The sequence below is a fragment of the Convolutriloba macropyga genome, chromosome 12, assembly GCF_964194025.1.
Source record: "Convolutriloba macropyga chromosome 12, txConMacr16.3, whole genome shotgun sequence".
NCBI lineage: Eukaryota > Metazoa > Xenacoelomorpha > Acoela > Convolutidae > Convolutriloba > Convolutriloba macropyga.
Window position 1 is genome coordinate 30216092 of NC_134479.1, and position 13249 is coordinate 30229340.

The 13249-nt window shown below is 34.4% G+C and overlaps 1 protein-coding gene across 1 annotated transcript in view; it reads left to right on the top strand.

Annotated features, from left to right (window-relative positions):
- LOC142350586 (gamma-aminobutyric acid receptor subunit beta-1-like) overlaps positions 1-12858 on the top strand; it is a 37711-nt gene extending 24853 nt beyond the window's left edge. Inside the window, exons 7-8 of the mRNA XM_075402472.1 lie at positions 11882-12013; positions 12624-12858. Of these exons, the coding sequence (XP_075258587.1) occupies positions 11882-12013; positions 12624-12794 (303 nt within the window). The 3' untranslated portion in view covers positions 12795-12858. The remainder of the gene's footprint in view (positions 1-11881; positions 12014-12623) is intronic.
- The last annotated feature ends 391 nt before the right edge of the window (positions 12859-13249 follow it).

The following is a 13249-nucleotide window of genomic DNA, read 5'->3' on the forward strand; positions in this document are numbered from 1 at the left end:
TTAGCTATTACAATACTATTGGTGATTTCGCGGAGCGTTTCCACTACTAATTTGTATTTAGTAGACTGAACTTTCTAAGCCTCACTATTTAAGTGGTATTTGCGTCGCTAATACAGCGTTAACTTTTAGACTGGTATTTCGCTTAGCGAAACTGGAGTTATATTGGATATTCTGAATCGCGTGTTTCGGTGAGCGAATTTCGAAACAAAGAGAGTCAACTGAAAATTGAATTTAGACTCAAGAGAATGAGTAAATGGGAACAACAGAGTTTTGATAAGTAATTTGATCATAACGTATCATAACTAAAAATGGAAATTTGCGGTAAATCAAAATGAGCAGACAGTATGAACAGACAACTCAATCACAATGTTAAGTAAACAAATGTAGCAGCCATGAACGAGGAAGTTTTGATCTTCAAATCAAGATTGAATAAAATGAAGTAAATGACTAAGCTGAACTAAATTAAAGAATAAATGAAAATAGGGGTTTTAGCACTACAAATTATGGTGGTCATTTTATACTATATCACATTTCCCGCTCAACAAAATTAAACAGCGAAGTATATTTATCAGAAAATTAATAAAATATGCACTGGTCACTAGAATTAGTACTATAATGTTTTTGAAGAGTTTTGCTTAATCAGAAACACTTTCATAGGTGCATTCTGTCTCGGGAACTGTCATTTAATTTTCGGGTCTTCCATAATTCGGAGGGACTTAGTATTGAGTTGGAAACGATTGAATTGGTGAACAGGGGCCTACTAAAAAATAATTTTCCTGATCTTGATTACTAGCGGCAGTTTTTTAAATTGTTGATGAAATGGATTTATTCTGTATTTGCTGCTGCTTTATCATCTGCCTTCGTTTCTGTCTTGAGGGTGCCGAGGTAGTTGAGATAGTTGGCGGACAAGTTTGTGTGGATGCTAATGATTCATCCCACTCAGTTATTGAGGGGGAAGAGCGTTTGCGTTTTTGAAAGGGTTGTAAGGCTTCTGTTGCTTTAGTAGCCGCTTTTCATTTCGGGCGGGTCGGTGGCTCCGCGATTACTATCGATGTCTGCGGTAGTGCCATTGGCGGCGCGAAATTGATCACCGTTTCTGTAGGTGGTTGTGGTGGTGCGGGTACAAAGGTTTTTTTTGGCTTCGCCGGCATGCGCACCCGCAATGCTCTCGAAACATTTGAGTGTATTGATGATACTGTACTCATGTCATCAGCAATCCTTTTGTGTTTTATCTTTTTATTGCCTTACAATTTCCGTCTTGCTTCTTTGGCATGTTGGTTGATTAGATCTTCTCTAATTTCCCCGATGGTATTTTTGGGTCTCTTTCTCAATTCTGTTTGTCTCTTTGCTTTAGTTCCACATTTCACTAAATCAGAGTTTCTTATAGTCACCTCCCGTTTTCCTGGTTCTTTGATGATTGACGTGTATGCGTGCAATTTTATAACTGATCACCCGGATGCGAGAACCTCGTAGAGACCGTCCAGACTCTTTTTTGATAGTGAAGTTAGTAAAACCTCTGTTCTTGGTACTGCTTGACCAAGATCTGGATGTGGTACTGATTGACCAAGACCAAGATTACTCTTGAGTCCTTATTTGGGTCTGCATTACACCGTTGTACCGCGTCCTTGCTGAGTCGGTCTCTACTTATTTCTAGATTGATGTCGCTTTTCGCATCATTGTCCCACTGCTAGTCTGAGATTAACTCGTTCCAGCGAACTGTCTCGGTGTCTAAATTTTTTTTTAAATTGGTTTTTATGTGAGATTACTAGGGTCAAGCTCGGTTGTAATATTACCTAGTGGAGTATTTGCATTTCTACCAAAATACGCTTCAAACGGTGAAAAATTAATAGTCTTTTGTCAACATATACGTAGTTGATAAATAACAAAATTTATCGATGCTTTCAAATTAAAGTGATTTCCCACCGACGTTTTAATACAAGCTAAGCGATTCTTGATTGTTTGAATTAGCCTCTCAACTAGCCCAATTGCTCTGTAATGTTGTATCGGAGCTTCAATTAGCTGTATATTATTTTGATTACAAAAGGCTTTAATTTGATGGCCAATTTGGCACTGCGCTTGACCTAGTCTAATTGTACGAGGAATTCCGTGTAGCAAAACATACTTTTGAAAAAATTTTAAAATATCTTCTGCATTTGCTCTGTCAAATACCTCCACTGTTGCAAATTTAGAGAATCGATCTATACATGCAAGAAAGTAGACTTCTTGGTTCTTTTCAATATAGATTGGTCCACCAAAATCAATTTGCATTTATTCATGCGGTACTTTACACAATTTTAGTGGTGCCCATTTATCAGAAGGAATTTAAATTGTTAACAATTTTGACACAAGGGTTACATTTAACCATTTTTTAATGATGTCCCTGTGCATGTACGGCCACCATGCTTGTGTCGCCATGTCCGTCGTCCCCCAACTCCCTGGATGTTTGGAATGGATCGCTTCCACGTATGCGTCCTTAATAGAGTTGGGGAAGGCAATCCGATTGTCAATACTCACGCAGCCATTCTTTACGTGAAGATCTTTCCAAAAACTATGGATATAGGGGTTGATTTGGCGGCACCTATCCTCATTGTCCGTTGGTACACAATCTCTGATTTACTTGAGAATTGCGTCCTTTGTTGTGAGACTGACCGTTAGAGTGCTGGAGAAATTTTTTGACAACGCAAAGTTAAAGGCGTCTGTATAGAGATCGTTTGTTGATAATGTCGTTGTGTCCATATTTGTGGTAGATGGTGTTGCTGGTTTTGATGGGGCTGTAGATGGGCCTGCTTCATCGGCAAAGCGTACTTTTGATGGTGTTGAGTGTTTCAGTTGCATTAATGTTTCATTATCTGAGTGCGACATCATCAAGACGTTTTGGAATCTATTGGCAGTTCTTAGAAAATTACTGTAACCTTTATCCAACCGATCAGTAGAGCGATTTAAGGCAAAAAGCGTGTGGGATTCGCGTTCTCGATTTTGGCATCAGAATGGGAGTTATTTGGCGTTATTTCGCTAATTGTATTGCCAATTTGCGTAATCCAAAAAGATTCTCGATTTTGCGGTGCAAATTCACTGCATAATTTGTCATGGGAATGTGGACTATTCGAGACCGGTTTTATAAGATTATTTCGCGCCGAAAAATCAGTATAATTTTTGCATTTAATAAAAAGCGTTTCACACTGCGTTTAATTGCGTCCAATTTAGCAACAATGAATTGATCATGATAAGTGGAAGTATTAACAGCTTTTTGCTGAGGTTCGCGCGAGATATAATCGACTGATCCCATTTTCGAGCCAGGAAGATGATCTATCGTGAAATCAAATGGTAAAATTCTATCGACCCAAATTGTTAGGCGGCTATTATACGATTTGTTAGCTCTGTTTTCTCTCATTATAGATAACAACGCTCTGTAATTGTTTATGACATTGAAGGGCTTACCATAAAGGTAATATTTGAAGTGTTCGACAGACCAAACAACACCCAAAAATTCAAGCTCATTAATACTATATCGCACTTCAACTGAATTTAAGAAGCGCGATGCAAAAGCTACAGTATGCTATCCGTTCGGTGTGCGCTGATCTGATGCACAACCCAAACATTTGCGAGAAGCATCGGATTGTATACGTGTTTCCAAAGCGGGGTTAAAGTAATTACTTTCCGTTGTTTCTGCAATTTTTGTTTTCATCCACTTGAAATATTGTTCATGTTCATCTGTCCAGACAAGTTTTGTATTTTTATTAAGTAGAGGTCTAAATGGGTGACACATTTGAGAAAAATTTGTTATAAATTTTCTGAGATGATGTATTGAACCCATAAAAGATCGCAATTTTTAGAGATTTGAGGGTGAATATAAATTTTTAATGGCATCAGTTTTACTTGTTAATGGTGTTATGCCTGTTTGAGTGATACTATGTCCGAGCCATTAATTTTGATCTTTTGCAAAATGGCATTTAGTTAATTTGATACGCAGATTTTCCTGAACCAGTTTTGTTAAACCTTTTTGTACAAGCTCGAGATGATGTTCAATTCTACTTCTACTACTTATCAGTATATCGTCCAGAAAACAGAACGTGTTAGTCAGGCCGGCGGGCGTACAATCGATTGCTTTCTGAAATTTGGCAGGCATATCCGTAAGATTGTAAAATCAGGTTTTAAAACGGTAGGTGCCAGTCATATACCCGCTTACAATATTGAAGTTACAATGGCGGGCCGTATTGCTATGCAAATTTAATTGACTATACGAGTACTGCATATCGAGTGTCGTAAAAAAGGCCGTCTCTTGCGGTGCGTTTGACAGTGTTTGTAAAATAGTTTAAATCAAAGGATCGATAATTGGCATCTGGTACTTATTTTTGTGTATGGCTTTGTTCAAAATTTTAAAATCTAAATTTATTTTATTGAATGGTCTTTTTTGATTGTTATAACGATTGGAGATATAAAAAACTGGTCGGAACATTTCGATAATTTTTCAATAGGTCCTTCGTTTAGTAATTTTTTGAGTTCAGTCTTTACTTTTGGTTGAAGTTGAAACGGCAGGTTTCTTCCTTTTTGATGTGTGACACGATAATTTCTATGAAATTTTGAGTTGAAACCATGATGTTCTGATTTTCCAATTCTGGAAATTAAGTTTGGAAATTGTTTTGTCAGAGATGGTTTTATTACACAAGGTATTTCAACACTATTTACTTCTATGTTCGGGCAAAGCTTTTGTAAAATAGTTATTCCGAATTGATCGAAGAGATCATGTCCAAAAATGTGTCGGAAACCATCTGCAACTAACGTGATTTTTGCCATTTGAATTTTCCAATCGTTACAACTGATGTTTTCAATGTTCCGAGTGTTTCAACTATATCATTAGAAAAGGATTTGAGTTATAGTGGTTTTTTCTATGACCATTGTGCTTGCATACAATTAAACATTATCTCCTTGGCAAGTGACATATTTATGATTGTACAGCCACTACCAGAATCGAGGAGCAAATGGGAATCTATATTTCAAATTTATATCGTCATATTTTGCAAAATCAGTGGGGGTGTATTAAGATTTTCCACCATCGCAACATAATTATCGTCAGAAGAGTCGTATTCAGAATTGAACTGTTCAATGTAGTTTATGTAATTTGCGGTTTGATTCTCTGGATTTACTGGATTTACGTTTTACTCTGTGTTTTCAAAATTTTCTAAATTATTGATGCGAATGTCTTGACGAGAATTTCTTGTATTATTTAATTTTCTCCGACATACCTTTGCAAAATGATCGATGAGACCACAATGATTACATTTCGTACCCATAGCAGGGCGAACCTGACGATGCGTTGGAGTCCAACTTTGACCACAACCTCTACACTGGCCTATCGCTGCTCGATTGAATGAAATTCTGCCTGATTGATTTCCACGAGCATTCGCGCCGCGAAATCGCTTGAAGGATTGTTTAGCATTGATTGCAATTTCCATTTGCGTTGTTGTTGTTGGACGAGATTCGATGTTGGTTTTGTTGTCCCATCTCCATATTGACAGCTATGCTGAGGGCTCTGTCGGGGTCTACTGTATCACGGAGGAGTTCACGTTGAATATCATCATCCAACATATTAGTGATGAAGATGTCTCTAATTATCGCTTCCTCTCAATCTTCGAAATCGCAATTTTCCACTAACTCTTTCAAAATGCTATAGAATTGTTCCACAGTTTAACCCTTCTTCTGTTTCCTCGAAAAGAACACATAGCGGTCGAAAGTGATGTTTCTGGGTCGTATGAAAGCTATTTTCATCATTTCCCAATGTTTTAGAGTAGACAGGTCGTAGTTGTGATCATGTGGAAATTTTTGCGTTAACAGACGTCTTCCTTCTGTCCCCATATTGAGGTAGAGGAGTGAGACACACTTCTGATCACATAATGACCATGGTGTTTTGCCACACAAAATACCTGGTTCCGTGATTTTCTGGCATTTAAATTCCCATTGGAGCTTCAACTGACTATAGTGGATTTGACTATCCCGTTCCATTTGTTCTGTTGCATCCTCGATGGCCATTTTGTATTTTGGCTCGACCGGTAGTCGTACTTGCGTTGGCTTTGGTTGGAGAAAGGTGTCTAATGTAATTTTCTCCTGTGCAAGAATTGCTAGTTTCACTTGGATGCGCCACTTCTCTTATAGTATAGGAGGGCCCGATGTAGCCCGTTCCCAAAAAGGTTCAATGGAAAGTGGGGTCTTGCGAGATTTGCGAGCTGACTGGGCCATGTCGTACAGAAATCGTCTTCTGTAGATGGCTGTAGTTGCTGAGCGATTTTATGAGTTAAGCTATTACAAAATTGTTGGTGATTTCGCGGAGCGTTTCAGCTACTAATTTGTATTTAGTAGATTGAACTTTCCAAGCCTCACTATTTAAGTGGTATTTGGGTCGCCAATACAGCGTCAACTTTTAGACTGATATTTCGCTTAGCGAAATTGGAGTTATATCTGATATTCTGAATTGCGTGTTTCGCGGAGCGAATTCGGAAATAAAGAGAGTCAACTGAAAATTCAATTTAGATTCAAGAGAATAAATAAATAGGAACAACAGAATTTTGATAAGTAATTTGATCATAACGTATCATAACTAAAAATGGAAATTTGCGGTAAATTAAAATGAGCAGACAGTATGAACAGACAATTAAATCACAATGTTAAGTAAACAAATGTAGCAGCGTTGAACGAGGAAGTTTTGATCTTCAAATCAAGATTGAATAAAATGAAGTAAATGACTAAACTGAACTAAATTAAAGAATAAATGAAAATAGGGGTTTCAGCACTACAAATGATGATGGTCATTGTATACTATATCACAGTTCTGATAAATTTACACAAAACATATGTCAAGTTACATGAACTTTACATAATTGTAGACAAGACTTGTGGCTTAAAATTCTAATTCTGTGGTCGAAGGAAAGAATTTTTGATTTTTTTTTGTTTTTGTGCTTTTCTCGCGTGGTTCCATCCAAGTAATATTTTTTCTTCTTTCATAATTGATTTTTGCTACGAATAGCTGCAGTACTTTGAACACGAGGGTCTTAGGTGAAATTGTTGGTCAAATTTGATCCCAAAAGACGACCCTAGAGTTTCTGGACTTCAACCAGACTAAATACTCATACCAGTTTTCATGTTTTCTAAATAATTTCGCAAATCAGTAACTTAAAACAAAGATGCAGACAGAAGTTCCAATTTGAACAGTAAATTATCTTCATATTTACAGTCATTCACACGAACAAATAAGTAATTAGTCATAACATGAGAAAGCTTTTTTTGTGTGAAGCTGCATTATATCATCAAACAAGCAAAAAAAGCAGTGATTTCACACGATAAAAATTCAGGGTGTACAAAAATTATTGTCTCCAAAGAATAGATGAACCATAACTGAGCCTGAGACAAAGTGTTGAAGAGTGCTTCCGGAAAACGTCTGCGATTCTGCAATAAATGCAGGTGATAAGAGCTCCTAGAATATATGTTGAAAAGGAACTAGATCTGAAAAATCAATTACCTACTTGTTCGGCAAGTCAAGTCTCCTTTAGTGAAATCAATGTGTTTTGGAAAATTACCACTAGTTTCAAAATTTTAGTATATTCTTTTTCAGAATATAAAAATTTTCATTTCTTTGAACAGTAAGAAAAAAATGGTCAGGAAAAAAGATCGGTTGTATTTATTCACAAATGTAAATAAAATTATAAATTTGTAAAATTTCTCAGTTACGGAGATTTTTTAACTTCAAAAAATTTGCGAAGGTAATTTAACGAAAAGTATAGTTACCAGGGTATACTAGTTCAAACAATTATTACAACTTTCAGTACCACGACAGAGATCTGTTAACTCACTCCTCGAATCAAATTTACTCCGCAATTTCGATTATCACGACAATAGAATTTTTTTCAGAGTGATTTTGGTTACAAAAATTGGCTAAAATTGAGCCGTATATATACTGCTTATCTATGTTTGGTTATGATAGTTTAATCCTTTTTTTAACCAAATGTTTCAAATCGTCGTGTGAAAAATAACTATTTGGGAAAAGTTTTCAGAAGGCCATTCATGATGCCTGTAAAAAATTTGCCCAAATGGTTCTTTTTTTGCAAAATCAGAACGAAATTGAGAAACAGCTATTTTATTTTTAGAGTTTAAACCTCAACAAGGAGGCTCGGTAATGTGCAATTGCACATAATGTTCCAACCCCACTCATCCACAAATTCTGCATAATTGTCTACCAAATGAGGAAGAGATAGAAAACCCAAAAAATTCAAGTAAATTTCAAAAAAAAATTGCTGTACAAACGAAAAGATAGCCTCAAAACCAAATAAATCAGGGGAGTTAAAAATGATGCATTAGATTCATGAGATATGCCAATTTTAAGAAAGCGAGTCAAGACGAACAACACAACCAAACAAGAACAACAAACATTAATTACATCAAAAAATTTCTCCGATTAAAAAAAACTTAATAACAATGTCAAAATAGCGTCAGATAAAACTGCAATTAAACAAAAAAACTTGTAATTCATCAGAAAAGATACGGAACGAGTCCATGATAAGGCTTGGTAACAATTAGGCAATAAAGAACAAAAACAGTAAAGCTGAAGAATTAGCTTATTTTAAATAAAAAAACAATTAATTTCAAAGTAAAGAAAACCATTAGAAACCAAATAAAAATCCCTTAGGTTTACATTTACTATGTCTCTATAGATGGGACTTTAGAAATGTTAGTTTTCATTTTTTATGCGGTTACAAAACAAACAACAAATAGACAACAACAAAAAAATCAACTAAACTTTTCCCAGAAACGCTTTCGAAGCCGTAAAGCCACACTTTGGCACTCAAAATATGTTAAATTTCACCTTCTACGAATACCGATAATTTATTACGTGACCTCTCATTAATGAAACCAGGTAACAAGTAGACAGAAAAGAAAAAAGGCAAAATTAATTAATACTTGTTTTCTTTCGAAAAAACTTGCTTCCAAAGACATGAATGCCATTAATTACAGATTGAATTAATTAATTAGGTTCGTTTATTTTTCCAAAGAAAGCCCGTGAAAACTGCAATTATCCCGAATGTATCTTACGTCTGCAAATAGAACGTAAAATATGACAAAATCAAAAATTAATTTACTTTTGTGGAAAAAACCCGTGTGGAAGCGAGAAAAGTCATAACAAATACTTTAAAAATATTAGAATTAATGACAGCAATTCCTTTTTCACCTTCCCTTGACAACAATTTTGTCGTATATGGCGTGTTAAAAATAAGACTAGGTAACAAACAGACAACAAAAAACGAGACTCGGTGACGAACAGACAATAAATATTGAACAAAATTGCGAAGTCAAAAAATGTTTTTTCTTTATTTTGAAAACAATTGTTTTCAAAGTCATGAAAGCCATCAACTATCTACTAAGATCAGAATATCAGCCTGTTTTTTCCATGAAAAGCTAATGAAACCGGGTCATTGTACAGGAAATTTCATACGACTAAAAAGACAAAGTAAAAACGACAGTTAAAGACAAAATTATAAAATTCAATTAAATTCTTCGAGAAAGTATTATTGAAGCCGTTTAAACCAGAGTCTGTATCCTTAAAGATTTTAATATTATCAATTCTGTTTTATTATGAACGTCAATAATTTTGATATATGAACTGTCAATAACGTGATAATGTAACAAAACTAGAAAACGTGAAAAATGGGCAAATACCTGAAAATAAAAAAAATGTGAAATCTATTAGTAGCAAAGCCATAAAAGCATAAATTAAGGTAAAAAACCACAATAAAGATTGAATTTGAAATCAGTAGATAGAAGAAGCATTCTTTCATTGCTGACACTTTAATACAAATTGACCAAATTTGGAGAAAAAATGGAGGCAAGTTTCAAAAAGCCATTATTCATTCAATCAATTATTTTAAAAGTCAAAACGACCATAAGCTTTCCAGTAAAAAACCAGAAGCAAAAATTTGGAGCTAATTAGGAAGCGAATTGAACCTATCACTAGTTAGCTTTGATTTGAAATGTTCTGTTTTTCAATTAATATGAAAAAAGATCTAATTTTTTTTCCATAAAAAGAATGACTTATTACAATCCGAATTATTTTTGGATTGTAACAGTCCAAGATTGGTCCAGAACTAGCTCTGCTAATGCTGTTCGTCCATTAAGAACCCTTAATTTTTTGAATGTTATAGATATGTTAAAGAATGTTAAAGAATGTTATAGGTGTTTTGTTTGTTAAAAATCAAAAATAAATGCTGCGTTTTTTATAATGAGCGAGTAAATTTAGCAAAAAACGGCAAAGTTTTAATTACGGAGCACTCGCAACGGAAGTTGAAGTACAAATAGCTTCTTTTTGAGTCGTCAAAGATTGTGTTAGTGGTGTTTGGGTTTGTACTTCCTGAAAATTTAATCAAAATGGACTAAAAAACCTATTTTGTGCTGTTTTTGATGGAAATGTCAGAATTTTGAAACATTTAGCCAGAATTTTTGACAAAAAACTAAATATCATTAGCCGACAATTGTTTTTTGTCTTTAAAAATAAAATCAACAACACCTTGTTAAAATTTTAACAAACTTTAGCAAAATAAGCAAACTTTTAGTCGAAAATTACGGAAAATGTGAAAAAAATCAGCGGAATTCACTCTTTTTTCTCAAAAAGTTAAACCTCGATAACTCCCTGTAAGAACGAAAATCAAAAAAATCTTATTATTTCCATATTGTACGATGGACAAGGTTTCTAATGGTACCAGTCTCAACTCTGTACGATGAATATGTCGATCGGCCAAAATGGTCTGAATAAAAAAAACCCATTTGAGTATATAGTTCCTCCCCCCTCAAGAGGGGTCGGAACAAAAAACTGATATTTTGTTTAAATGCAGATAGACACTTAATGCTGAAAAAATAGCAGGTTGTAACTTTTTGCTTGAAAATTTATCAATCTAACATGCAAATGACTATTATGCACGCTTTATTACTTCACAGTCACATAATACATCTTTTTCAATATCAAAGAAATTTTTTCAACGCAAACCTTTAGATATGCCAAACTTGGTCTGATGTAACATTTAAAACTTCCGTAACAAATTTTACAAAGAAAACATTTGGAAACGATGCACAACTTCACTTTTATCACCTGGGGAACCCAATCTGATCATCTTGGCATGTCTCTCAGAGTTGGTTGTCGCCCAACATAAGTCCAGGCTTTGAAGAAATTTCTGATGAAGTACAAAAAAGCCCAAAAATGCAATGACTTGTCAAATAATTTGATGAAATTTGAAAAGATAATATAGGTTTAACCAAAACAAATATCGACAGACAATTTTTTGATGATATTCTTGTTCCTACTATTAGTACGTTTTTACATGTAGACATATAATTGATAATTGTTTCAAATTCCTTGATTTTTGTGCATACTAAATTTTTAAAATTTTTCTATGCGTCCTGTAAGTTTTGGAAGAGGCAAAATGCAGGAAAAATGTTGTTTTTTAAAGAAATGAATTGCAATTTCCATTCTTTTCAGAACTTTTTAATTTTTTTTGTGTTACTGACTACTTACTGAATATTTTTTTAATTCCTTTGAAATGTAATGGCGTTTTTCAAACGTAAAAAACGCATGAAATTTGATAACTGTGTCGCACGCATACCCACAAATCCGAAAGCAATAAGTATATTTTCTGAAATCGACTGTTTTCGAAATAAAATTAAAAATTCGTTTTTTTTTGTATTTTTCCTCAAAAAATATCGATTGGCCAGAATTGACTGAACAAAATCAGTCTGCTATGAAGTTCCCAACCTCCAGTGGGGTTTCGAATAAAATAGTCCTGCAAGAATCTTGCCAGATGTTGAAAGATGACTGTCGTAGTCCGACCAGGGAACCGTTATATTTTAGATTCTGACTCTGCTTACTTTATCTACCAATCGAAAACAGGATGCTGATTCAAAATATCTGCTTCTGAGGACAAGTCTACTTGACATCTACATTTGGTCATGCTTCTTGTTTGTTATCTTTGCTTACTTAGAGGTTAGTAAATATTAATCGCAAATTTTCATTAGACACTTTTTATTATGTACGTTCGCTTAAGATATTGGCATTTAATTTCAATTCTTGTTTCATATTTTTTCATTTCTAGTTACTCTTGAAAACAATAGGTTCGGTTGATATTTTACCAGTTACTGCATATATTTTTGGCGAAGTTTGTGAACTCATTAAAATATACTTGAGTAAAAATTGTTCAATGGGAATCACAAAAAGTTGCTGAAAATTTTTGAAAATTCGCTTAGTGTTCTGAGCAAAAATCTTCGAGTGTTTTTTGGTTCTTCAGTAGGAAACAATTATTGCATGAAAAGTACGCAAAATCATGCCAATGTTTTGTATGTTGTTGTGTGGTTCTTCAGAAATTGCCGATCTTTGATCGAACTTGGAAAAGATGTCGCGGGAATCAAAGATCTTGCGTGAAGACAGCATGGGTCTTCGCAATGGGTTTTATCTGTTGAGCTATTTTGGGTGCTACAGCTAGCAATTCTATTTATCAAAATACTTTTAACGTCTAATTGATATTTTACAATATTTTACAATATTTTACAATAATTTACTAATATTGAACAGATATGTTTTTTTTTTAATTTTTCAGGTGAGCATGTCAGACTATATGATAACAGGAACTCCCAAGAAAATCTCCCTGGGAAAATCAATGGACAAGAAAGTTACAGGAAAAATGCTGACAACAAAGAGTAGAATTGTGTTCCCGCTGCTCTTTTTCCTGTTCAACTGTATTTTTTGGTCTTATGTTTATTCGTTTTGATATACCAGTTCGTAAGTTGTATTCGCAATAGTTAATTGATTATTTAAATTCATTTATTTAATGATTGCTTTGTTTTTTTATCATTCACAGCCCTAGTCGTACCAGAACCGCCATGAATTTGCTTCAGAAAGTATCTGTCAGTAATATCAAAGAATTGAGTTTCGATCATTCTGTTTTACTTTATTGCAATTCAAAGAATTTGAAATGAATTGGGGCGCAAAAATTTTCCGAGTCGAAAAGGAGTATTATTGGAGCGTCTTTTTTCGATCGGTAATTTTGTGGAGTGTATGTAAAACAGGACGTAAATTCAATGCCGCAAGTGAAAACTAAGTTTTTTTGCTTTAATGACAGAACCAATTGAAGAGCAAAAATAGGAAAAAGAGAGAGAGAGAGAGAGAGAAAGAGAGAGATTTTTTGTACATGCATCATTTCTGAGAGCGAGGAAAAACTGGTAA